At 45.4% G+C, this 27963-nt stretch overlaps 1 protein-coding gene across 1 annotated transcript in view; it reads left to right on the forward strand.

Moving 5' to 3' along the window:
• The window catches only part of LOC130367435 (cadherin-23-like), a 146840-nt gene that overhangs the window by 94918 nt on the left and 23959 nt on the right, over nt 1-27963 (forward strand). Inside the window, exons 18-19 of the mRNA XM_056569854.1 lie at nt 1413-1554; nt 3546-3799. Coding sequence (XP_056425829.1) covers nt 1413-1554; nt 3546-3799 — 396 coding nt within the window. The remainder of the gene's footprint in view (nt 1-1412; nt 1555-3545; nt 3800-27963) is intronic.

Genomic DNA, 27963 nt, shown 5'->3' on the forward strand with positions numbered 1-27963 from the left:
GGCCAATGCATAGCCACTTTTAGTTATTGTCAATGTCTATCAGCCACTACTAAGCCCAAAAGGAAGAAAAATACACACATACCAGGCTAAAAAAAACTTTGATATTTTAGAAATATTTTTAGAAACATTGTAATAATTCATACCCATAACCCCACTGTAAATTCACTTTAAAGCTCAGCTTGCTTTTGAAATATTACAGTAAGATAAACATAAAACAAGCTGCTCAGACAATTAGGTGGCATAAGTAAAGTTGTACACAAAGCAATGGTACTCAGTGCAAAGCAGCAGCTTCAAAGCAAATTCATTTCTTGTGCCCATATAAAGAAAAAAAAAACTGTGATTCAAAGATAATAGTACCCTGATTTTATTTGGGTTTTTCCATTAAATTGGTAAAATCAGATGTGTAACCTTGACAAAGTATTGAAGGCTACGCAAAATGGCGGTAGGCCAGCTGTGCTACATAAAGTACCCTGTCTGCTTGTTGTAATAAATCCTGTCCCCACTATGAAATAAACTACCAAACTTGCAACTACAGTCTGGTGAGTGCTACTTCTTATTACTTATCCTTGGATAAAAATCTAATGTGCTCCTCATACATAAATGTAAAAAAGAACAAATGTGATATTTTTAGGTAAAATGAACTATATCACTGTAAAGTTTTCCCAATGGATCTGATCAATTCCTGGATTCCTCAAAGAGTACATTTTCAGTCAAAGCCTATTTAGCTTTCTGATAAAACTAATTTAATTCATTGTAAACCTTCATCTTAGGGATCTTAGGGGTTCCCAGCAAAAACACTTAAAACAATAATATTGGATATATAAAGATTGTGAAAATGTAGTCAACTAGTACATAAATGATGTGCTTTGGTTACCTATCTTTGGTTACCTAGGGCCATTGTACCTAAGGGGAACCAAAAGCACATCTGCCGCATAAGAGAGCAGTATTATAATTGGAATATGGGGCCCTGTTGCAGATTTTGCATCGGGTCCAAAAACTACAAGTTACACCTCTGGTATAACCCAAGAATTGAAAATATTCACAGACACTGGAGAGGACATACCAGGAATATGTATAATCCATTAAAATGGCTTGCATTCATTTTCTGAACCAGGCTAGTGTTGATATGTTTGTAAAAGAAGTAGGTTGAGACTGGCAACCACACAAAAGTAATCATTAATCCGTGCCACAATGGAAGTGTGCCCATCCTTAGCGCAGCCTATAGTGTTCTTTATAAATCAGAGCATTAAAGACAACACATGATACATTATTCAGCTTGTATCAGTTATCAATGTAAACTGAAGTAAAGTGGTTTGTGCTTACATGAGGATTTCCACATACAGTGCCAGGTAAAACAATATTTTTTTATTAAATGTTTACTCTGAAAAACGATCTTGGTAATTGTTCTGCAGAACGTGAATGATGAGCCTCCTGTCTGCTCTCCTGCCTATTATGAGAGAATAATTTATTCTACACAGAAAATACCTGTACTACAACTACAATGTTCAGATAAGGACTCAACTGATGATCAACTTAGCTATGCAATAGTATCAGGTATGATGATTGTTACATTTATCACAATTACAATTATTATTGGGGGCAATGCTAGCATTTGTGGTTACTGCAAGCAAAGTAGGACTCATGGACATTACTGTACTTCATATAGAGGCATACAGAGGTTAGATTCTATAAAAATCCCACAGAAAAAAAATCATATTTTCCAACAGACTGTGTATGTACAGAGGTAGTCTCTTTTAGAAGTATTGACCTAGATTCGTCAATCTGTCAGAGACAAAAACTGGAGAGATTTTGCCTATAACAACCAATCACAGCTCAGCTTTTTATATTTTACCAAACTGGCAAAATGAAGGCTTGAACTGTGATTGGTAAATTCTTACCATATCCACAGTATTATGCATTTTGTAAAATTGAAACAGATCCAATAAAGTTGCAAAATGCCACAAACCAAAACACTATGACTGAAGATATTATTATATTTTATTGAAGATTTTTTATTAACATCTAGACACATAATTTAGTTTTAGTACTCTCTCTTGATATAGGGTTAAAAGAAAGTATATGATGTGCAGATGTCTACATGTATGTAAAGAGTGGTGCAAAGGCCAGTAACTGCAGAATGTAGACATAGAAAAATGTCCTCAGGCTGAGTTATATGTATCAATGCAGTCACTTTAGGAGAGTTTCCATAGCCTGTGGCGGTGTGGGAGAAAAGTAGACACTTTTCTGGCGCTTGCTGCATGTAGAGCCTCAATGAAGAATTCAGACTTCAGAGTGGTGCAGATAAAATCCCTTTTTATTTGGAACAGTTGGGGTGACAACACGTTTCGAGGGGATGGCTCCCCTCTTCATCAGTTCATGAGGGGACACATACTGTGGCTACATTTTATAGTGTGGACTGTTTGAAAAAGCAAAATGTCTTGCAGGGTCATCGGTAACTCACGTGGAGTACAAGGTAAACAAACTGAACACATGTTGCTGTACAGCACAATTTGATTCAAAACAGACATTGATCATATGGGTAATAGACAGTGTTAGCAAATAATAACAATGGTGTTATATTCTGCAGGTTCTGGGTATTTATGAGCCGGAGTGCAGTTGTCACACTGCTCTGCATGCTCCAAACACCATAAATTACTACCCTTATGCACGGAACACTGCAGAACACCGTGCCCGAGCCCCGCATTACAGTTTCTAACTCACCACAGCGCTGTCAGAAGCTCCGCTACACAGATACTCCCAGAGTTTACCAGCACAGACTCTAACAGCTGGAGAGCAGCAGCGCAGAAACATAGTACCACTCTCACTGCATTCCGGCTCAGAAATACACAGAACTGCAGAATATAACAGCATTGTTATTATTTGCTAACACTGTCTATTACCCATATGATCAATGTCTGTTTTGAATCAAATTGTGCTGTTCAGCGACACGTGTTCAGTATGTTTACCTTGTACTCCACGTGAGTTACCGATTACGTCACTTGGTCCCTGGGCCCTGCAAGACATTTTGTGGGCTTTTTCAAACAGTCCACACTATAAAAGGTAGCCACAGTATGTGTCCCCTCATGACCTGATGAAGAGGGAAGCCATCCCCACGAAACGCATTGTCACCCCAACTGTTCCAAATAAAAAGGGTTTTTATTTGCACCACTCTGAAGTCTGAATTCTTCATTGTGGCTCTACATCCAGCAAGTGCCAAAAAAGTGTCTACTTTTCTCTCACACGGCCGCAGGCTGTGGAAACTCTCCTGTACTACAACCGTCCCAGGGATCCAGGGTACGGATGGACATGGGCTGCTGCTGACGTCCATGCCCGCCTCTTCAGGAGATTGTTTTGTGCACGGAGCGCAGCACGACAAGGTGAGCAGATTCCTCTTGCACACTTACTTTTGTACAATATCGTTTAAGGCACAGGGTGTGCCGGTCTTTGTCCCCTTTTTTGTTTCATATAAAAATGCAGTCACTTTATCTCTGACAGAGGTCAGTCCCAATACTGTAGACAATGACTACTTTCTCTTTTTTGTTTAGAGAATAAAGCTAACCGTTTCATTCTGGAGAGGGATGATGATGGTCCTCCTTCTATAGTACCAACTCAAAACTTCCAATATAATGTTTTTGAGGGCATTCAGGATCCAACAGTTTTCCAATTGTTGATTGAAGTTACAGATGAACATGAAGGAAACAAAGCTCTTCAGCTGTCAACAACAGCTACTGTAATAATCTATGTGGTCCCCTGGACTACCACCAACCCAACAACAACTCTTAAGCCCACAACAATGCAGGTAAGATTTAGTCATTTACTAAGTGCATCGTATGTCTTCTACATCCTTAGTAAAGAGTGGCGAACCCGGTGTCACTCAGAACTTTTTGGGAAAAGCTTCTCGTCGAACATGAGAACTTTGCCAGCACGGCTAACATTAGCATGACAATGAGGCTATTATAGGAGCATTTTGGCACCATGTCAGTTTAGGATGAGAAATTAGGAAGACTGAGATGAAGTCAGAGTACCTGTCACATACCGGCAGGACTAGTAGTGGATCCTCTAGACCAGAGAGGTGATGGCGCGGGTTGTACCGGAGGACCGATTTTAAGTAGTTACTGGTCTTCACCAGAGCCCGACGCAAATCGGGATGGATTTGCTGCGGTGGTAACTACCAGGTCGTATGCCCCAGTAACAACTTGACCTCTCTGGCAGCTGATATGGCGTGGCACACAGGGAGCAGGCAGGAGCGTAGTCGGACGTAGCAGAGGTCAGGGCAGACGGCAAAGGTTCAAGGGCGAGTAGTCGGTAGCAACGGGTTCGGCAACAGGCAAGGCAATATAACACAATAGGGAACGCTTTCTCAAAGGCACAAGGGCACAAAGATCCGGCAAGGGCAGGAAGGGGCAGGTTACATTTATAGGGAAGTAGCCAGAGGTCAGGGACGAAATTCTGGGCGAAATTCTGGAGGAGCTCAGCGTCTCTTGTCGGTTTGGACTTTCATACGAGCGGAAGCCTTGAGGAGAGCAGCGTGAGTTTCACGCCAGATGGTGGAAAAGTCCAGTACAAGACTGTCAACAGCAGGTACAGAAGAAGGAAAGGGATACTGCGGCAGAGGTGGAACAGGATGACGGCCAAAAAACTACAAAGAAAGGAGACTTGTTAGAAGCTGAGGATTGTTTGTAGTTGTAGGAGAACTCCACCCAGGGAAGTAGATCCACCCAATTGTCATGACGAGAGGATACAAAGTGGCACAGATAGCCCAAAATTTGGTTCACCCGTTCTACCTGGCCGTTGGACTGAGGGTGGTACGAAGAAGAAAAGTCCAATTTGATCCCGAGCTGACCACAAAGAGCCCTCCAGAATTTGGAGACAAATTGTACCCCACGATCCGAGACAATATGTTTGGGAAGGCCATGGAGACGGAAGTTGTGTTGAAAGAATTGTTTGGCTAACATGGGTGCAGAGGGTAGACCGGGCAGGGGTACAAAGTGAGCCATTTTGGAGAAGCGATCTACCACGACCCAAATAACGGACATCCCAAGGGAGGAAGGAAGATCTGTAATAAAGTCCATAGCGATGTGAGACCAGGGAACTTCAGGAACACGTAGGGGCAAGAGGAGACCCGCTGGTTTCTGACGAGGCAATTTAGTTTCTGGGCAGACGGGAGATAAGCTAGGTTCTTGTGGTCCGTGAAGATGTTCATAGGATGTGTGGCAGCCTCGAGTAAATGTCTCCATTCCTCCAGTGCCAACTTATTGGCCAGCAGTTCTCTGTCTCAAATGGAATAATTTCTCTCTGCGGGAGAGAATGTTTTAGAAAAGAAGCCACAAGTTACTGTCTTGCCCCTGGAAGACTTTTGGGTGAGGACAGCTCCGGCTCCCACTGAGGAGCCATCCACTTCGAGAGAGAAGGACTTGGTGGAATCTGGCCGAGAGAGAACGGGTGCTGAGGCAAAGGTAGCTTTCAGTGACTGGAAGGCTTCTTCAGCTTGGTAAGGCCAAGATTTGGGGTTAGCTCCTTTTCTTGTTAAAGCCACGATAGGAGCCACCAGAGTGGAATAATGAGGGATAAATTGCCTGTAGTAATTAGCAAAGCCCAGAAATCTTTGTATGGCTTGGAGACCAGAGGGGCGTGGCCAATCCAGAAGCGCAGAGAGCTTGGCTGGATCCATTTGAAGTCCTTGGGCTGAGATAATGTATCCCAGGAAAGGCAGGGAGGACCGTTCAAAAAGACATTTTTCAAGTTTGGCGTATAGGCGATTTCTCCTAAGACGAGTGAGAACTTGTTATACATGGACTCGATGTTGGTCCAAATTGGAGGAAAAGATGAGGATGTCATCCAAGTATATGACCACGCAGGTATAAAGTAGATCCCTGAAGATGTCGTTGACAAATTCCTGGAAGACGGGAGGCGCATTACAAAGGCTGAAGGGCATCACCAGATACTCAAAGTGCCCGTCCCTTGTGTTAAAGGCAGTCTTCCACTCGTCTCCCTCACGGATGCGGATCAAATTATAGGCCCCTCGAAGGTCCAATTTGGTGAAGATCTTTGCCCCTCGGAGACTATCAAATAGCTCAGAGATTAGGGGCAGAGGGTAACGGTTCTTGATGGTAATTTTATTAAGTCCTCTGTAGTCTATGCAGGGACGGAGAGGACAATCTCTAAGGAAGTGCTCGGTACTGGCACAGTACAGACACAGGTTCTCGTCTCTGCGGCGGCTTCGTTCTTGCGGAGTCAGGCGTGACCGATCCACCTGCATGGCTTCCATGGCGGGAGGCCCGGTAGCGAGTTGAGGTGGACGCAGAAAAACGGGATCCAGATAAGGGTAGTGTCTAGGATGAGCTTTTTCCTTTTCAAGGAGGAGTTCCTCTTGTCTCTCGGCGAAATGTTTGTCAATCCTAGAGGCCAGCAAAATGAGGTCACTAAGGGTGGAAGGTAGCTCACATGCAGCCAGAACGTCCTGTATCTCACTGTTGAGGCCCTTCTTGAAGGTGGCACAAAGGGCTTCATTGTTTCAGTTCAGTTCAGAGGCCAGGGTGCGGATCTGAATAGCATAGTTACCCACTGAAGAACCTCCTTGGGTCAAGTTAAGTAAGGCAGTCTCTGCGGAGGTAACCCGGACAGGCTATTCAAAAACATTCCGGAACTCTTGGCTGAAGTTCTGGACGGAAAAGGTGGCTGGATCTGCGCGGTCCCATAGTGGTGTAGCCCAGGCCAGGGCCTTCCCGGACAATAAACTCAGAATAAAGGCTACCTTGGCTCGCTCAGAAGGAAACTGGTCGGACAGTAGCTCGAGGTGGAGAGAGCACTGCGACAGGAACCCACGGCACTGCTTCGGATCTCCGTCATATTTGTCTGGCAGGGACAAACGGATTCTGGAACCGGTGGCAACTGCAGGCGGAGGTGTAGTGGCAGGTGCAGATGGAGGGGCTGGCTGTTGCTGAGAAGGCAGGAGCTGCTGCATCATAGCAGTCAACTGGGCCAGCTGTTGACCCTGCTGGGCCACAATGGTGGTGAGGTCCGCTAGGCTTGGCAGGGGAACATCAGCGGGATCCATGGCCGGATCTTACTGTCACGTACCGGCAGGACTAGTAGTGGATCCTCTAGACCAGAGAGGCGATGGCGCGGGTTGTACTGGAGGACCGGTTCTAAGTAGTTACTGGTCTTCACCAGAGCCCGCCGCAAAGCGGGATGGATTTGCTGTGGCGGTAACTACCAGGTCGTATCCCCCAGTAACAACTCGGTCTCTCTGGCAGCTGATATGGCGTGGAACACAGGGAGCAGGCAGGAGCGTAGTTGGACGTAGCAGAGGTCAGGGCAGGCGGCAAAGGTTCAAGGGCGAGTAGTCGGTAGCAATGGGTTCGGCAACAGGCAAGGCAATATAACACAATAGGGAACGCTTTCTCAAAGGCACAAGGGCACAAAGATCCGTCAAGGGCAGGAAGGGGCAGGTTACATTTATAGGGAAGTAGCCAGAGGTCAGGGACCAGCGCACCAATCAATGGCGCGCTGGCCATTTAAATCTACAGAAGGTGGCACGCGCGCCCTAGAGAGCGGGGCCGCGCACGCCGTGAGGCAGAGACAGACGGCGCAGGGAGCGGGAAGCCAGGTAAGACAGATAGGGACGCGGCACGTGAGCGGGGACCAGCCGCCACGGCAGCCGCGTCCCCGACACAAGGGAACCCGTGCTCCCAGTCAGCGCGTCTGACCGGGAGGCGCCGGGATCCCGAGGAGGGAGGCCGAGGGAGCGGGCGCTCCGGTCCGGGGGAGGGGACCGGAGCGCAAGCTATGACAGTAGCCCAGTATACTTTGAAGCCAGTAAGATCATATCCAGGGCTGGTGCAAGGATTTTTCCCACCCTAGGCAAAACATCATTTTGCCACCTTCCCCCCCCCCCTCCCCAAACCTTCGGAGTGTGGCCCTTGGCCTAAAAACATATTTGTGTCCAATGTGTAAACATTTCCCTAGGCTGTGTCCCCCATTTGTGTGTGAGGCTATGATGATGAGGCACTTACAAGGAGATGTCTTCAGTGCCAGTGCCTCGCTCCCCCACGCAACTTCACAGGAGCACCATCATTGACAGAAGTAGATGGCAGGGCTGCAGACCGTATTACAGTAACATACTCACAGCAAGCGTCTTCTCTTTTTGGAGTCGTTCACTTTTCTCTTTCTTCTCCATTTCTCCTGGGTCATCATGAAGATGTTTACCGATCACAACTTGTCTTCACCGAATCTGTCAGACAAATATTTTAGGCTTCTCTCTACAGCAAAATCCTCACCTCTATAAAAAAAACTATAAATATAACATTGCCCCATATAGTATTAGACCCTTCTGTGCCCATGTATAGTATTAGGCACCAACATTGCCCCTATAGAGTAGCAGGCCCAAACATTTCCCCCATAGGGTATTATGCCAGAAACATTACCCCCACAGTATATAATGCCCCTCACACTGCCCTTATAGAATAGTATGCCCCTCATATTGTCCCCATAAAATATTATGCTCCTGACATTACCCCATAGTATATTATTCCCCTCATATTGCCCCCATAAAATATGCCCCTTACATTACCCCCTTAGTATATTATGCCCCTCACATTGCCCCATAGTATACTTTGCCCCTCACATTGCACCATAGAATATTAAGCCCCTCATATTGTCCCCATAAAATAAAAATCCCCTCACACTGCCCCCATAGTATAATATTCTCCTAATTTTGTCCAATAATATGTTCTGCCCCTCACATTGCCATATGTGCCTTTGTATATTATGGCCCTCACATTGCCGTAATGTATATTATGTGAAAAAGACAAAAAACAACAAGGTGCGCTCCTAGTGTGGACGGTATAGCAGAGTGGCTTCAATGTGCACAAAAATTGAAGGCTTACCAAATCGTGTTGTGCTAAGAGCACAACACCTCAGCAGACATATAGACTCGCAGGAAGAAATGGAGGTCAGCAGCCACGGTTTCCTTTCCAGGTTCTTCTCGGTCGCTGGATGGGCAATGAAAAGTGGTGGATAAAATCCAGGAAAACAGGAATTACCATACGGCGCTTTTACTCCTTGGACAGATGCAGGCAACAGTCCATATGACAGGTTAATTCTTTATTGTGCAACTTCAAGTTTCGAGCTCGTGCTGAGCTCTTCGTCAGGCATATGATCAATAACATTAAAAACAGGTGATTTAAAAGCCCGGGGAAGGAACATCTTCCGGGTCACCAGGTCATTACAATCAATTAATTCAATTCAATAACGTGTTTAAACTTAATAGAATTTCACGAATATCAATGTACATGTGAAACATAGGTTAAACTTGATTACATGTGTACGGCAGATCTTAAAATAAGGGGCTTTAAAAACACTATATAGCGCTGCTACCTCCGTATGTTGCCCACGCCAGCCACCTCTGGATGAATGAACTCCAGAGCGAGGCTGGGTAAACAAACTAGAGTTATGTTCCATTCGCTAGATTGTGGCTGCCGGCGGATGTAACAACTCTCATACTGTGTAGGTGTGAGATGAAAGACACGCGCAAACCTGTCAGGCAGCGCTAATACTGAAGGCAATAAGTATTGTAGTGTCTGATCAATGATGTGACTGGTGTGCTCTGATTGACAAACATATTGCACGGGGATCACTGCTATTTGGCTGACACCTTTATAGTGTAAGTAACGGCATCACCGTGATGCGCTCAGTGCTACAGATGCATCAGTGCATAGAACATTAAGGGCTGAATTCAGTATGGTGCCACAATGAGCAAAAATAACTATGGGCAAAATTAACTATTTGAGCAGTGTAATTCAAGAATTTAGCAATGCCAGTGATGTTTATGTGAGTGTCATTACACGGGAGTAACTGTTAAGATATTAGTTAGTGTGCTGACATGTGATGTCAGCAGCGATTAACCGCGCTCCATGCTATGGATGTAACATATGTAACAGTGCCATCAGTGCATGTATCTTGTAAGAATGATGTGCATATAATAGTAATTTATAATAGGGACTAAAGTTATATGATTATATGAAACTGTGCCGGCAAAACACGGGGCACCAGTCTGATACAATCAATATATGCATCGCACTATTCAGCCTGTCTCAGAGTGGAAGGATGCATGCAGTATGGAAAAAAATCCCTTTATAAAATAAGTGTGTTATGCACCAATCAGCCCTGAAGTCTATAAGCTGATTGTATGGTAATGTATATTATGACCCTTACATTGCCCTCATTTTGCTCCGCCCCCATAGTATTTTATATCCTTCACATTGCCCTCCATTGTATATTATGCCCTTCACACCATGAAAAAAAATTCACTCACCTCTCATTCCCCTGCAGCTGTTGTCACTCCTCTTCGCTCTGCTTTCTGTGTGGACAGCCACTTGCAAAGCCACTGCCGCACAGGAAGCCCGACTTATAGGTGCACACAGTGCTGCTGCCGCATGCAGTGCTCCTCTCACCCAGGTGATTACCTCCTCCCAGCTCTTCTACCTACCCGGGCAGGAATAGGAGTGAGAGGAGCACTATGTCAACTGCGCCATTTTTTAACAGCGGGCGGGTGGGGAGGGGGGTGATGGACCAGGGATTAATTCCGGGGGACAGAGCTGTGCTCCCATCAAAAGGGCACTGTAGGTGCCTGGGACGCCTATGCCTGGCGCCGGTCCTGCTGACATCTGCCGGTAATGACGGACATCAGAGCTGGCTCCGTTGTCTGTCATTGAAATGGTTAAATGCTGTGATCAATACCAACACTGCATTTAACCATTAAATGGCGGTAATCCCCAGGGTCTAGGGGACCCATATGCAGCTCTGTGTGGTGGTAATATTTTATAAGGCATCGTGGATATTCTGAAGAGACGAAGTTCATACTAAGAGGAATGTTAAAGGACATCTGCAGTCTAAATACACTCATCCCCTATCCACAGGATAGGGAATAAGAGTTTGATCGCAGGGGGGGTCTGAACGCTGGGACTCCCCCCAATAACCCAAACGGGGCCCCGGCGTTGCCATGCTGTGCTGTGGCTAATGCGCGTAGCATCGACCTCACTGAGGTCGACGGTACGCCCCCTCTCCATGCCCCCTCCCCATACAGCTCTATGGGGAAGGAGGGGAGGCATGAACGCTGCATCCCCGCCTCTCTCATAGAACTACATGGAGGAGGCGTGTTGGGCATCATGCTGTGGCTGACATACCTCCTGCATGGGAGAGCCACGGCAGAGTCGGGGCCCCGTACAGGAGATCACGGGGGTCCCAACGTTTGGACCACCCACGATCAAACACAGCCAAGGTAGGGCCAGAACATCTGTCAAACATACCAGATGTAGGTCTGCTGGTATGATCAGTTCAGGAGCAGGTGACGGTGATGTTGCTGCATCTGTAGGCTTGAGGAAAAAGCTATCACTTTACAGTATTCTACTGTGTGGAAATGCTTTTCAATCTTACCAACAAGAAAGTAATATATAACCAGGGTCTGAGTTTAGGAATTACAGCTCCACATAAGCACATGAGTTGCATCTCAAGGCCTGGATAGAAGTATCACTGGTCCACCACTGCCTGCTGTCCTCTGGCTACAACTAGCACTAGTCCACCAACCATGCTGCCTGATGGCTACTGCAACTACCACTAGTCCACCAATACCTGCTGTCCAGTGACTACTACAACCACCACCAGTCCATCAAAGCCTTCTGCTTCTGCCAGCGAGGTCCACATATACATAACCCATAATTTGGGAAACCAATCCTGTTGCAAATCTGTTGCAATCCTATTGAATTTTTGGAATGCTTGGAAAAAGCCATTGCGTCTTCTTCACTTGCTAGCCACAAAATCTTTTGCAACTCCCAAAAGGGGAGAACTTTTGATACTTTTCTAACTTTTAAATGTTTACAAAAACTAGTTCTTCTTCACTATTTCGAGACACAAATCCAGTTGCAACTCTGCAAACAGAAATTAAGGAATGGCCAGGGCTCAAGTTTAGGAATTACAACTCTATTTAACCACATGAAGCAATATTGCACTTCCTGGCTGCAGTTATTACTAGTTCATCAATGGTTGCTTTACTCCGGCTACAGCTATCACTAGTGCATAAATGCCTGCTGTCTGCTGGGTACAGTACCCACTAGTTCACCACTGCATGCTGACATTGACAGGCCTATTGTGTGAATGAAGGAAAGAGATGAGTACTTGATAGCCACACTCCTAAACTCTCGGTATAAAGCCAGAATTCCAGAATAGGGGAATTTTTTTCACCTTACTAAAAGGAGGCTAAATTGGATTTTTATATAACAAGTTACACAGCCAGCTTCCCACGGCTTTCAAACAGCAAATACCTGCCGCTAATTGATGAGTCAACATTCCATTCCCTCTTCCCCTACTCCTGAAAGAGGCAGCAGCATCTTCACAATGGAGTACATGATGACCAATTTTTACATTCGGCATACCAACCTTACATGAATGTTCACCAAAGGCATGTACTGCTACAACCAGTGAGGCCTACATAAACACAACCCGCTATGATCCCAAAAAAAGGAAAATAGAAACATAGAATGTGTCGGCAGATAAGAACCAATTGGCCCATCTAGTCTGCCCAATAATCTGAATACTATCAATAGTCCCTGGCCCTATCTTATATGAAGGATACCCTTATGCTTATCCCATGCATGTTAAAACTCCTTCACTGTATTTAAAAGGGATAATTTTTTCAACTTTTCAGAGTTTACAAAAGCTGTATATTTTTCAAAATTTTGATACACTTTGACACATTTTTGATGATTTTTTAAACTTTTCAAAATAGCAATGTTTACAAAAGAGATTTCTTCTGAACTATTTTATGACACTTAGGCTGGATGTCTGGCTTTAACACAGCCTAAAACTTAACTCAACTGATGCTACAACTGAGGACAACATGCATTAGTTGTCATCAGTAGTGATGTCGCGAACATAACATTTTCAGTTCGGCGAATTATAAAACCCACAGGGACTCTTTCTGGCCACAATAGTGATTTAAAAGTTGTTTCAAGGGGACTAACACCTGGACTGTGGCGTGCCGGAGTGGGATCCATGGCAAAACTGCCATGGAAAATTACATAGTTGATGCAGTCTGGTTTTAATCCATAAAGGGCATAAATCACCTATTGTTCCTAAATGGTTTGGAATAACGTGCTTTAGCCCCCTTTAGGCAGCACATAGAGCCCCCTTTAGGCATCACATAGTTAGATTGCCCCCTTTAGACAGCACATAGATTCCCCCATATTAGGCAGCACATAGTTAGAGCCTCCCTTTAGGCAGCACATAGTTAGATCCCCCCTTTAGGCAGCACATAGTTAGATTCCCCCTTTAGGCAGCACATAGTTAGAGCTCCCCTTTAGGCAGCACATAAGATTCCCCCATATTAGGCAGCACATAGTTAGAGCCCCCCTTGAGGAAGCACAAAGTGGGATTTGAACATAAGGCTCCAGCACTGCAAGGCAGCAGTGCTAACCTCTGAGCCACCATGCTACCCTTAGCATACATCTAATATCCACGGTTGCAAAAATGGACAGAGATGTCAGCAGAGAGTACCTGAAAAATTAGGCATGTACACATGCCTGAAAAATTTGGAATTGTTGCAGCCGCTTCTGTAGCAGCGGCCATAAAAATTGCAGCACCATAACAATTGCAGCAGCAGAGGCCAGAAAAATTAGGCATGTACACATGGATGAAAAATTGGGTATTGTCGCAGCCGCATATGTAGCAGCAGCCAGAAAAATTGCAGCACCAGAAAAAGTGCAGTAGCAGAGGCCAGACAAATTAGGCATGTACAGCTGGCTGGAAAATTTGGTATTGTCGCAGCTGTAGCAGCGGCCATAAAAATTGCAGCACCATAACAAGTGCAGCAGCAGAGGCCGGAAAAATTAGGCATGTACACATGGATGAAAAATTGGGTATTGTCGCAGCTGCAGCTGTAGCAGCAGCCAGAAAAATTGCAGCACCATAACAAGTGCAGCGGCAGAGGCCAGAAAAATTAGGCATGTACACCTGGCAGGAAAATTTGGTATTGTCGCAACTGTAGCAGCAGCCATAAATATTGCAGCACCATAACAAGTGCAGCAGCAGAGGCCATAAAAATTAGGCATGTACACATGGATGAAAAATTGGGTATTGTCGCAGTGGCAGCTGTAGCAGCGGCCATAAAAATTGCAGCACCATAACAAGTGCAGCAGCAGAGGCCAGAAAAATTAGGCATGTACACATGGATGGAAAATTTGGTATTGTCGCAGCGGCTGCTGTAGCAGCGGCCTGAAAAATTTCTGTTTGTTTTGCCAGGCAGAAAGTGCCCTAAAACATTGCGGCTTGAACCCTAGTTGGTGGCGGATAAGTAACGCAAGTCATCCGGCATTCAGAGTTCAAATACAGCAGCGTGTGGACCATTTTTAGGCCAAGGCAGCTCATCTGATCAGGCCTTGTTCAGTCAAATGTATCGCCCAGTGTCAGTCCCTTCGGGATCCATCCCTCATTCATCTTAAGAAAGGTGAGGTAATCCAGACTTTTTTGACCAAGGCGACTCCTCTTCTCAGTGACAATACCTCCTGCTGCACTGAAGGTCCTTTCTGACAGGACACTTGAAGCGGGACAGGCCAGAAGTTCGAGTGCAAATTGGGATAGCTCAGGCCACAGGTCAAGCCGGCACACCCAGTAGTCAAGGGGTTCATCGCTCCTCAGAGTGTCGATATCTGTGGTTAAGGCCAGGTAGTCTGCTACCTGTCGGTCAAGTAGTTCTCTGATGATGGACCCCGAAGGGCTGTGGCGATGCGTAGGACTTAAAAAGCTCCGCATGTCCTCCATCAACAGCATGTCTGTACAGCTTCCTGTCCTTGCCGGCGTGTTCGTGGGAGGAGGAGGAGGATTACTTTCACCTCTTCTCCTGTTAGATCCCTGTTGTGCTGTGACAGGACCCTTATACGCTGTGTACAGCATACTTCTTAATTTATTTTGGACCTGCTGAATCCTTTCCGCCTTGCTGTAATGCGGTAACATGTCAGGCACTTTATGTTTATATTGGGGGTCTAGTAGCGTGGACACCCAGTACAGGTCGTTCTCCTTCATCCTTTTTATACGAGGGTCCTTCAACAGGCACGACAGCATGAAAGACCCCATTTGCACAAGGACGGATGCCGAGCTACTCATGTCCCGTTCCTCGTCCTCAGTGATGTCAGGGAAGGTATAATCTTCTTCCCCCCAGCCACGTACAACACCACGGGAACCAGATAGGTGACAAGGAGCACCCTGGGATGCCTGCTGTGGTTGGTCTTCCTCCTCCTCTTCAAAGCCACATTCCTCCTCTGACTCCTCTTCCTCACAATCCTCTTCCAGCGTTGCCGCAGGTCCAGCAAGCAATGCTGATATGGCTGTTTCTGGTGGTGATGGTGTCCACAACTCTTCCTCTTCACGCTCATCTACTGCCTGATCCAGCACTCTTCGCAGGGCACGCTCCAGGAAGAAAACAAATGGTATGATGTCGCTGATGGTGCCTTCGGTGCGACTGACCAGGTTTGTCACCTCCTCAAAAGGACAGGCATTGCGCACGAGCCTCCAGTAACGTGGCAAAAAAATTCCCAGCTCCGCAGATGATGTCCTAGCACCCTGGTCATACAAATATTCGTTGAAGGCTTTTTCTTGTTGGAGCAGGCGGTCGAACATTAGGAGTGTTGAATTCCAACGTGTCGGGCTGTCGCAAATCAAGCGCCTCACTGGCATGTTGTTTCGCCGCTGGATATCTGACAAGTGCGCCATGGCCGTGTAGGAACGCCTGAAATGGCCACACACCTTCCTGGACTGCTTCAGGACATCCTGTAAGCCTGGGTACTTGAGCACAAAGCGTTGTACAATCAGATTACACACATGTGCCATGCACGGCACATGTGTCAACTTGCCCAACCTCAATGCCGCCAACAAATTTGTTCCGTTGTCACAAACCACCTTGCCAATCTCCAGTTGGTGCAGAGTCAGCCACTGGTCCACCTGTGCGTTCAGGGCTGACAGGAGCGCTGGTGCGGTGTGACTCTCCGCTTTGAGGCAAATCAACCCCAATATGACGTGACACTGCCGTATCCGGGATGTGGAATAGCACCTGGGGAGCTGGGGGGTGCCGGTGCTGTGGAGCAAGACGCAGCAGTGGAAGAGGACTCAGCCGAGGATGTTATGGAAGAGGATGGAGTAGGAGGAGTAGAGGAGGTGGCAGCAGGCCTGCCTGCAAGTTGTGGCGGTGTCACCAACTCCTCTGCAGAGCCACGCATTCCATGCTTGGCAGCTATCACCAGGTTTACCCAATGAGCAGTGTAGGTGATATACCTGCCCTGACCATGCTTTGCAGACCAGGTATGAGTGGTCAGATGAACCGTTGCCCCTACACTGTGTGCCAGACATGCCATAATTTCCTTGTGCACAATGGAGTAAAGGTTGGGGATTGCCTTTTTTGCAAAAAGATTTCGTCCGGGTACCTTCCACTGCGGTGTCTCAATGGCTACAAATTTTTTAAAGGCCTCAGATTCCACCAGCTTGTATGGTAAAAGCTGGCGGGCTAGCAGTTCCGACAAGCCAGCTGTCAAACGCCGGGCTAGGGGGTGACTTTGAGACATTGTCTTCTTGCGCTCAAACATCTCCTTGACAGACACCTGACTGTGGGCAGATGAGCAGGAACTGCTCAAGGCGAGAGACAGAGAGGCGGATGGTTGAGAGGGGGCAAGGAGGGCAGCAGTGGTTGACCTGGCTGAAGATGCTGGACCAGGAGGAGGATGGCGGCTTTGACTTTGTGTGCTGCTTGTACTGACGTGTTGATCCCATAGGCGTTTGTGATGTGACATCATGTGCCTTCGCAAAGCAGTTGTGCCTAGGTGGGTGTTGGACTTCCCACAACTCAGTTTCTTCTGGCACAGGTTGCAAATGGCCTTGCTGTTGTCAGAGGCAGACACACAAAATAAATGCCACACTGCTGAACTCTGCGATGACGGCATTCTGGTGGTGGCAACAGCATGCGTTGATTGGCGTCCCATCTGGCTGACCCCGGGTGCCGATGCATGCTGTCTGACTGTGCCACTAGCTCTTTGCGACGACCTTCCCCTGCTGCCAACTCATCTCCTCCTCCTCTCTGTCTCCCCATCTGAACTTTCCCCCTCTTCTTCTCTTCTAGCGGGCACCCACTTGGCATCCACGGACACATCGTCATCATCAACACCTTCAGCGCTATCTGACACCTCAAGAAAGGAAGCAGTAGTGGGTACAACATCATCATCACACCGTACGTCCATGTGTGTAATGCTGCCTGACTGAGACATATCCCTGTTAACTACATCCTCTTGCAATAATGGTTGTGCATCACTCATGTCTTCAAAAAGATGTGTAAATAACTCCTCTGACGGATCAAGTAAAGCTGCTGTGGTGCTAGTGTTGGTGCTGGCGGCAGGCGGGCAAGTGGTAGCATGAGAGGAGCCCGAAGCTAAGCTAGAGGAGGAGAAGGACGGTGTGTCAAGGTTCCGAGCGGAAGCTTTAGTAGTAGATTGGGTGTCTTGTGATAGCCAGTCAACTAAGTCCTCAGAACTTTGGGGGTTCAGGGTACGTGGCCTCTGAACACTGGCCATTCTAGGGCCAAAGGGAATCCCAGCACCACAACGGCCTTCCTCTGCCTGTCATTTTTTTGGTTAAATTTACACAAGGGTCACACCTAATGTGATTTGCACTAGGGTGACACAATTTTCCCTGCAGGTAGGAAAAATGGCAACTGTGACGTGAACTAACAGTGACGGCTGATTTTATTTAACAGCCAAAAAAGGTATTTTTTTATTTATTTGCACAATTGTCACACCTAATGTGATTTGCACTAGTGTGACAATGAGCAAAAAAACTTGCCAGCGGAGTTCCCCTTTTATGCAGTGGTCCCCAACCAGGGTGCCTCCAGCTGTTGCAAAACACACGGACTGATATGTTTCAGCCCTTTGAATACTGTACTAGTTAGTTGCTTTAAAGAAAAAAAAGCTTGCCAGCGGAGTTCCCCTTTTAAGCAGTGGTCCCCAACCAGGGTACCTACAGCTGTTGCAAAACACACGGACTGATATGTTTCAGCCCTTTGAATACTGTAGTAGTTAGTTGCTTGAAGGAACTTAAGTTTGATTCTGGAGTACCCCTTTTAACCAGCGGTTCCCTCCCAACCAGGGTGCCTCCATCTGTTGCAAGACTAACGGACTGATATCTTTCAGCCCTTTGAATACTGTAGTAGTTAGTTGCTTGAAGGAACTTAAGTTTGATTCTGGAATACCCCTTTTAACCAGTGGTTCCCTCCCAACCAGGACTGATATCTTTCAGCCCTAAAAAGGGCTTTTTTGGGTGCTGTCCTAAAAGCAGATGTTACACTAGTGCTTTAGGAGTAAACTGGACCCTGAATACACCACCTAGCAGCAACCTAGCTATCGCTTTCCCTATACAGCAGGAGCAGCTTCTCGGACCCTCCACTTCCTAAGCCTGCAGCATGCTGAATGAGGCTAAAATGGCGTCCGTGCAAGAGGTAGGAGGGTCTGGAAGGGAGGGACTGCTGCTGATTGGCTGTAATCTGTCTTCTGACTCTGACTCACGGGGTCAAAGTTTACTGCAATGTTAAAGTATAGGGGGCGGATCGAACTTCACATAGACATACACATTCACGAACAATTTGCGACATCTCTAGTCATCAGTTGTTTAGCATCCCGCATCCCGATGGTAATGTTACTAATGTCACCAAGACAAATGCAGACAAACCTACTCACTGATGCAGCTTTTAAATCCATAAGATGAGAGGAGGCAGTCAGCAAGCCTGTGGATGATAACTGAGACAGTAGAGACAGAAGGGGCGTGCAGTTACATAAAAAGCTTTCTGTTATAATATCTAGTGAATGGTTCACTTGCCTATATATAAAGGCACAACTCTATATGGAGCTTTGACCTGTTGGGAACCAAGGGCGTACAGGTACGCCCCTGCTCCCTGGTACTTAAGGACCAAGGGCATACCTGTACGCCCGTGTGAATCATTTAGCAGGCATCCCGTGACAATGCCTGGGGGGGGGGTCAATTCAGATTGGCGATTTGCGGCGATTCCTGGCTGATCGGGTCTCTGGTGACCAGATAGCCCAAAAAATAGGGATGATTGGAGCTGTCAGAGACAGCTCCGACCATCCTGAAGGATAGGAGCGAGGTGGCAGGGGTGCCACCTCCTCCTATCCCCTGCGATTGGCCGATCAGGACTGACCGGCGAATCGCAGGACAGTTGAGATCCCCCGCTCTTCCCGCCCCTGGAAGCTCGGACGGAGCGGGAACCTTGGGCACGCGGGGACCGGTAAGTGGAGCAGGGGAGGACCGGCAGGCAAGGGGAGGCAGCCGCAGTGTCAGAGGCAGCAGTGAAGATTATTGTAAAGTGATCTTCACTGCTGCTTCTAGGAGTTTCAAAACTACAACTCCCAGCATGCCCAGACAGCCAAAACTAGTTTTCCAGATATTGCAAAACTACAACTCTCAGAATGCCCAGACAGTCCAGGCATGCTGGGAGTTGTAGTTCTGTAACATTTGGCCCTTCAGATGTTGCAGAACTACAACTCCCAGCATGCCTGGACAGTTTCAGCATGATGGGAGTTGTAGTTTTACAACATCTGGAAGGGCACTGTTTGCAGACCACTGTACAGTGGTTTCCAAACTGTAGCGCTCCAGATGTCAATTCAAAGCATGCCAGACTGTCCAGGCATGCTGGGAGTTGTAGTTTGGCAACATCTGGCACTTCAGATGTTGCTGAACTACAACTCCCAGCATGCCTGGGAAGTCTGGGCATGCTTGTAGTTTAAGTTTTTCAACATCTGGAGGGCTACAGTTTGGAGACCACTACACAGTAGTCTCCAAACTGTTCTCCTCCAGTTGTTGCATAACTACAACTCCCAACATGCCTTTCAGCTGTCTGGGCATGCTGGGAGTTGTAGTTTTGCAACAACTGGAGGCACACTGGTTGGGAAACATTGTCTGTTTCCTAACTCAGTGTTTCCCAACACGTGTGCCTCCTGTTGTTGCAAAACTTTAACTCCCAGCATTCACTGACAGACCATGCATGATGGGAGTTGTAGTTTTGCAACAGCTGGAGGCACATGGGTTGGGAAACACTGTGTTAGGAAACAGACAGTGGTGGGGAAACACTGCCATAGTCTGTTACCTAACGCAGTGTTTCCCAATCCCAACCAGTGTGCCTCTAGTTGTTGCATAACTAAAACTCCCAGGATGCGCGGTCTGTAAGTGCATGGGGAGAGTTGTAGTTTTGCCCCCCCCCCCCCATGTGAATGTACAGGGTACATTCACATGGGCGGGGGCTTACAGCAAGTTTCCCACTTCAAGTCTGAGATGTGGCAAATTTTCCGCTGCAGCGGGAAACTCAGTGTAAACCCCCGCCCGTGTGAATGTACCCTAAAAACACTACACTACACTAACCCTAAATAAAGAGTAAAACACTACATATACACTATACCCTTACACTCTTGCGCCCCCCCAAATAAAAATTAAAAACATCTTGTACGTCAGTTTTTCAAAAACGGAGCCTCCAGCTGTGATGCAAAATAACAACTCCCAGTATTGCCGGACAGCCATTGACTGTCCGGCTGGAGGCACCCTGTTTGGGGAAAACTGACGTACGGTATTTTGGCAGAGGAGGCAAGTGTAACGCTTGCATCCGGGTACACCCCTATGAAAATCCCTAATTTAGGCCTCAAATGTGCATGGCGCTCTCTCACTTCGGAGCCCTGTTATATTTCAAGGCAACAGTTTAGGGCCACATATGGGGTATCTCCATACTCGGGAGAAATTGCATTACAAATTTTGGGTGGCCTTTTCTCCTTTTACCCCTTATGAAAAGGTAAAGTTGGGGTCCACAACAGCATGTTAGCGTAAAAAATAAAACAAATTACACTAACATGCTGGTGTTGCCCAATACTTTTCATTTTCATAAGAGGTAAAAGGAAAAAAGGCCCCCAAAATTTGTAACACAATTCCCATATGTGGACGTAAAATGTTCTGCGGGCGCACAACATGACTCAGGAGTGAGAGCGAACTATGTACATTTGAGGCCTAAACTGGTGATTTGCACAGGGGTGGCTGCTGGTTACAGTGGTTCTGACATAAACGCAAAAAAATAAATACCCACATGTTACCCCATTTCGGAAACTACACCCCTCACGGAACGTAACAAGGGGTACAGTGAGCCTTAACACCCCACAGGTGACTGACAGATTTTTGGAACAGTGGTCCGGGAAAATGAAAAATGTAATTCATTTGCACAGCCCACTGTTACAAAGATCTGTCAAAAGCCAGTGGGGTGTAAATGCTCACTGCACCCCTTGTTACATTCCGTGAGGGGTGTAGTTTCTGAAATGAGGTCACATGTGGGGGGTCCACTGTTCTGGCCCCATGGGGGCTTTGTAAACACACGTGGCCCCAGATTTCTATTCCAACCAAATACTTTTTTCAAAATCCCATTGTCGCTCCTTCCCTTTTGAGCTTTCTAGTGCACCCACAGAGCACTTTAAATCCACATATGAGAGAAATTTCGAGAGAAATGGGGTTACAAATTTTGTGGCACATTTTCACCTATTACTCCTTGTAAAAATGAAAAATGTGGGGTAACATCAGCATTTTAGTAAAAAAAAAAAAAAAAAATTCATTTTCACGTCCAACTTCAACGCAGTCGTCAAATACCTGTGGGGTGTTAAGGCTCACTGTACCCCTTGTTACATTCCTTGAGGGGAGTAGTTTCCCAAATAGTGTACCATGTGGGGTGTTTTTCGCTGTTCTGGCACCATGGGGACTTCCTAAATGCGACATACCCCCCAAAAACCATTTCAGCAAAATGTGCTATCCCATTGTCGCTCCTTCTCTTCTGAGCCCTCTAGTGCACCCACAGAGCACTTTACATCCACATATGAAGTATTTCCTTACTTGAGAGAAATTGGGTTACAAATTTTGGGGGGCTTTTTCTCCTTTTACCCCTTGTAAAAAAAGAAAAAAAATATGGGTCTACAAGAACATGTAAGCGTAAAAAATTAAGATTTAGAATTTTCACCTCCACTTTGCTGCTATTCCTGTGAAACACCTAAAGGGTTAACAAACTTTCTGAATGTCATTTTGAATATGTTGAGGGGTGCAGTTTTCATGATGGGGTCCATTAAGGGGTCCATAATGCCTGGCATTAAGCCTTTAGATGCTGCGATCAAAGTTGATTGCAGCATCTAAACTAAAAGTGAAACTATCCTGGCAGCTCAGCGGAGCTGATCGGGACTATCCCGACAGAGTTGCGATGTCCTGATTAGTGTTGCTCACGAATATTCGCAATGCAAATTTTATTCGTGAATATCGCATATTCGCGAATTCACAAATATTCACGAATATAGCACTATATATATTCGTAATTACGAATATTCGTTATTTTTTTCACAGTACACATCACAGTGATCATCCCTCTCTGCTTCCAGCTTCTGTGGTGTAAAGAAGGCTGTAATACTATTGTGTGAGACTGGCGTGCGAATTTTCGCATATGCGAATTTTCGCATATGCGAATTTTCGCTTATGTAAATTTCCGCACATGCGAATTTTCGTTTATGCTAATTTGAGAATATGCAAATTTTTGCATATGCAAATTTTTGCACATGCGAAAATATAACGCGAATATTACGAATATGCGAATTTAGCTAATATATGACGAATATTTGTTCATATATTCGCGAAATATCGTGAATTCGAATATGGCCTATGCTGCTCAACACTAGTCCTGATCAGCTTACTGGATGACAGGGGGTCCACACCTGCCTTCTCGTCGTCCGATCGGCAATCTGCTGTTCCATGCATGCACATCAGACTAGAGCAGCAGAGTGACACTGATCAATGATGTGCAATGGCATAGCACTGAACAGTGTATGCAAACAGAAGATTGCATAGTATAGCCCCCTAAGGGGGCTAAAAAAAAGTAAAAGGTGGTAAAAAAAAAAATAAGAGAATACATGTGAATAAGCCCCCCCCTAATAAAAGTTTAAATCAACCCCCTTTTCCTATTTTTTAAATTAAATAATGTAATAAAAAAATATCATATGTGGTATTGCCATGTGCGTAAATGTCCGAACTAATAAAATATAAGGTTATCTAAACCGCACGGTCGATGGCGTACACGTAAAAAAATACCAAAGTCCAAAATAGTGAATTTTTGGTCACTTTATATTCCATAAAAATATTAATAAAATGCGATCAAAAAGTTCCATCAAAACAAAAATGGTACCGATAAAAACTACAGACAATGGTGCAAAAAATAAACCCTCATATAACCCCAAACGTACAAAAATAAAAAGTTATAGGGGTCAGAAGATGACAATTTTAAACATTCAAATTTTGGTGTATGTAGTTATAATTTTTTTTTAAATAGTAAAATAAATAAAACCTACATAAATTGTGTATCCCTGTAACTGTATGGACCTACAGAATAAAGATAATGAGTCATTTTTACCTAAAAGTGCACTGCGTAGAACCGAAAGCCCTAAACATTTTCAAAATGGCATTTTGTTTCTTCATTTCACCCCACAAATATATATTTTTTGGTCCGCAGCAGATTATGTTATAATATAAGTAATGTCATTGCAAAGTACAATTGGTGATGCAAAAAACAAGCCCTTATATGGGTCTGTAGGTGCAAAATTGAATGTATTATGATTTTTAGAAGATGAGGAGGAAAAAACCAAAATGCAAAAACGAAGATTGTTTTGAGTCCTTAAGATGAAAATGGGCTGAGTCTTTAAGGGGTTAATGCTTAAAGTGACCGTGGTCAGAATTGCAAAAAATGCTCTGGTCCTTAAGGTCAAAATGGGCTCGGTCCCCAATGGGTTAAAGGGGTACTCCACTGGAAAACATTTTTTTTAATCAAATGGTGCCAGAAAGTTAAATAGATTAAGTTACTTCTATTAAAAAAAATCTCACTCCTTCCAGTACTAATCAGCTGCTGTATGATTCAAAGGAAGTTCTTTTCTTTTTGAATGTTCTTTCTGCCTGACCACAGTGCTCTCTGCTGACATCTCTGTCCATTTTAGGAACTGTCCAGAGTAGAAGCAAATCCCCATAGCACCTTGGCCAGACAGAAAGGAAATTCAAAAAGAATAGAACTTCCTGTGGACCATACAGCAGCTGATAAGTACTGGAAGGATTAAGATTTTTTAATAGAAGTCATTTACAAATCTATTTAACTTTCTGGCACCAGTTGATTTAAAACATTTTTTTCCAGTACCCCTTTAATGTTGCAAATCAGATCTGCGAGTTGATGTACTAACCCATAAAAAAAACTCCTGTTGTCGTTTTGGTAGAAAGAATTATCACCACAGCCAAAATACCATAAAAATGGGTTTATCTTGGCCCTGCTAATTCATCAAAACTATAAAATTACACCTCAGAGTTTTTATGTGGTGGAACACGTGAGGTTTATAAAACATTGTTTTTAATGAAAAGCTTTAAAGATACACAGCTACACATTTCAATATGTTCATTAGGCTGTCAATAACAAACTAATAACTATGCATTGTTGTTATTTGTTATAATTTATTAAAGAAGTTTACATTTTAAAGGATCAATGGAGAAAATGGAGAAATATTTTAAACAAATTGCTCAACTCTGATCACTAATATAATAGAGATTCTCCAAAATCACTTTAACTGCAGGGATTTCATAACTGAAAGAACTAAAGACTGTTTAGTTATTCAATGTACAGACATTATTATGCTAAGGGCGTGCATAACTTTTCCCTATTTAATGGAACAGACTTTTTTCATTTAAGTTACACAATAGACATTGTTACTTATGTATCCCAACTATGAAGTGTGAAGGGAATTGAAATCAGGACTTGAAACAATGCTACAGCTCCATCTAGTGTTTAAGGTAGAAAGTTACACTGAATGCAACTTGAAAATACTTCTTTTGACATGTTCTGCTGCATTATGCTAAAAGAAAATTAAAAAATAATTGATATGAATACTTCCTAGTTCCTTGTTACAGATGCTTCTGTTAGGCCCTGCAGTTATAACATACTGTAATTTACATAATCCTTGCTGCCCACAAATGGATAAGTCAGTACCATAATTTATCTTCTTATGTTTTATGCATTTGCCTAAAAAACCCTTAATTTTCTGCTCTGTGATCCTGTTAAGGACGCAAGGCATACAGGTATGCCCTTGCGTCCTGGTCCTTAAAGAGTAGCTCCCACCATCTCACATTTATTTTACTCTGTCCCTACCTATAGGTAATCTATCCCTAACCCCCTCCCTGCCTTTAAAAAAATTTTTTGGCACTCACATAGCGGTCATCTGCACGTCTTCTTGCTCCCTGCTCGTACCTCTACCGGAAGCCGGCTTTCCCAGCAGGCGCACGTCACTGACGCCTGCTAGGCAAAGACTTCCGCCCTCACTTCATCTATGCTGCGCTCGCGTAGGGAGCGCGCATAGATGATCTGCCAATCGCATGGCAGGCTGCTCCGGGATCTCCTCCTCCCTGTTTATCTGTACATGTGATATCCGGGGAGGAGGAGTATAGGAGTAGCCTGCATATCGACAGTAGTGGGCATCAGCGCGGCACTGATAACTAGTGTGCGCGCGCCGTCTCCACTACAGTGTACATGTCGGGGGCAGGGATAAATGGGCTGCGCGCGACTATAACCAGCCAATGCGCGCAGCCCCGGCGTTTAATGCACTCGCTCCCGCCTGTCTGATTGACAGGCAGGGAGCGAGCGCAGCCGAAAAGAAAAAGGACTGATTTTGCCCAGCCAAAAACAGTCCTTTTTCTGGTGTGACGTCACGCCTGGCTGCAGCCGGCCACTAGGAGGGTGACCCCTAGTGGCCGGTTTTTATGCGTAAATATCACCACGAAAAATAAAAAATAAATAATGGAAGTATATTAGAGATATGTTGTAGTACATAAGTACTACAACATATCAAAAAATAAAGTTGATGACAGTGCCCATTTAAGGACACAGGGCGTACCTGTACGCCCTGGTTCTGCTACCGAGGTTTAAAGTGTCCTTAACCCCTTAAAGGGGTACTCCGCCCCTAGACATCTCATCCCCTATCCAAAGGATAGAGGATAAGATGTCAGATCGCCGCGGTCCCTTGCTGGGGCGCCCCGGGATCGCCGCTGCGGCACTGCACTATCATTGCTGCAAAGAGCGAGTTCGCTCTGTGCGTAATGACGGGCGATACAGGGGACGGAGCAGTGTGATGTCATGGCTCCGCCCCTCGTGATATCACGGCCCATCCCCTTAATGCAAGTCTATGGCAGGGGGGCGTGACGACCGCCACGGCCCCTCCCATAGACTTGTATTGAGGGGGGCGGGCCATGATGTCACGAGGGGCGGAGCCGTGATGCAACGATGCTCCGGCCCCTGTATTGCCCGCCATTACATGCAGAGCGAACTCACTCTGTGCAGTAATGATAGCGCGGTGCCGCAGCGGCGATCCCGGGGCTCCCCTGCAGCAGGACTGCGGCTTACCTTTAAAAAGCATAACTCTTTCAATTTTGCACCTAAAAATCCATATGATGGCTTATTTCTTGTGCCACCAATTCTACTTTGTAATGACATCAGTCATTTTACCCAAAAATCTACAGCGAAACAGAAAAAAAAAACATCGTGAGACAAAATTGAGAGAAAAAAACGCCATTTTGTAAATTTTGGGGGCTTCCGTTTCTACACAGTAAATTTTTCGGTAAAAATTACCCCTTATCTTTATTTTGTAGGTCCATACAATTAAAATGATACCCTACTTAAATAGGTTTGATTTTGTCGTACTTCTGGAAAAAATCATAACTACATGCAGGAAAATTTATACGTTTAAAATTGTCATATTCTGACCTCTATAACTTTTAATTTTTCCGCGTATGGGGCGGTATGAGGGCTCATTTTTTGCGCCGTGATCTGAAGTTTTTAGCGGTACTATTTTTGTATTGATAGGACTTATTTTTTTGCGCGTACGTCATTGACCATGCGGTTTAATTAACAATATATTTTTATAATTTGGACACTTCCGCATGCGGTAATACCACATGTTTATTTTTATTTACACAGGTTTTTTTATGGGAAAAGGGGGGTGATTCAAACTTTTATTAGGGGAGGGGTTAAATGATCTTTATTCACTTTTTTTTCACTTTTTGTTTGCAGTGTTATAGCTCCCATAGGGACCTATAACACTGCACACACTGATCTTTTACATTGATCAGTGGTTTCTCATAAGAGATTCTGCCGCTTGACTGCTCATTCCTGGATCTCAGGCACTGAGCAGTCATTCGGCGATCGGACAGCGAGGAGGCAGGTAGGGATCCTCCAGCTGTCATGTAAGCTGTTCGGGATGCAGCAATTTCGCCGCGGCGACCCCAAACAGCTCCCAGAGTTAACCGCCATGGTTTCACTTTCACTTTTTTCACTTTAGACGCGGCGTTCAACTTTGAACGCTGCGTCTAAAGGGTTAATAGCGCGCGGCACCGCGATCAATGCCGCACGCTATTAGCCACGGATCCAACCCGCTATGATAGATCTATTATAGATCGGGAGCGGACTCATGACGTACGCGTACATCATGGGTCCTTAAGGGGTTAAAGGGGTACTCCGGTGGAAAACATTTTTTTTTTTTTTAAATCAACTGGTGCCAGAAAGTTAAACAGATTTGTAAATTACTTCTATTAAAAAAGCTTTACCCTTCCAGTACTTTTTAGCAGCTGTATGCTACAGGGGAAATTCTTTTCTTTTTGAATTTCTTTTTTGTCTAGTCCATGTCACGATGCCGGCTGGCAGGTAGTGGATCCTCTGTGCCAGAGAGGGATTGGCGTGGACCGTGCTAGTGGACCGGTTCTAAGCCACTACTGGTTTTCACCAGAGCCCGCCGCAAAGCGGGATGGTCTTGCTGCGGCGGTAGTGACCAGGTCGTA

This window comes from Hyla sarda, chromosome 4 (assembly GCF_029499605.1).
Source record: "Hyla sarda isolate aHylSar1 chromosome 4, aHylSar1.hap1, whole genome shotgun sequence".
Classification (NCBI taxonomy): domain Eukaryota; kingdom Metazoa; phylum Chordata; class Amphibia; order Anura; family Hylidae; genus Hyla; species Hyla sarda.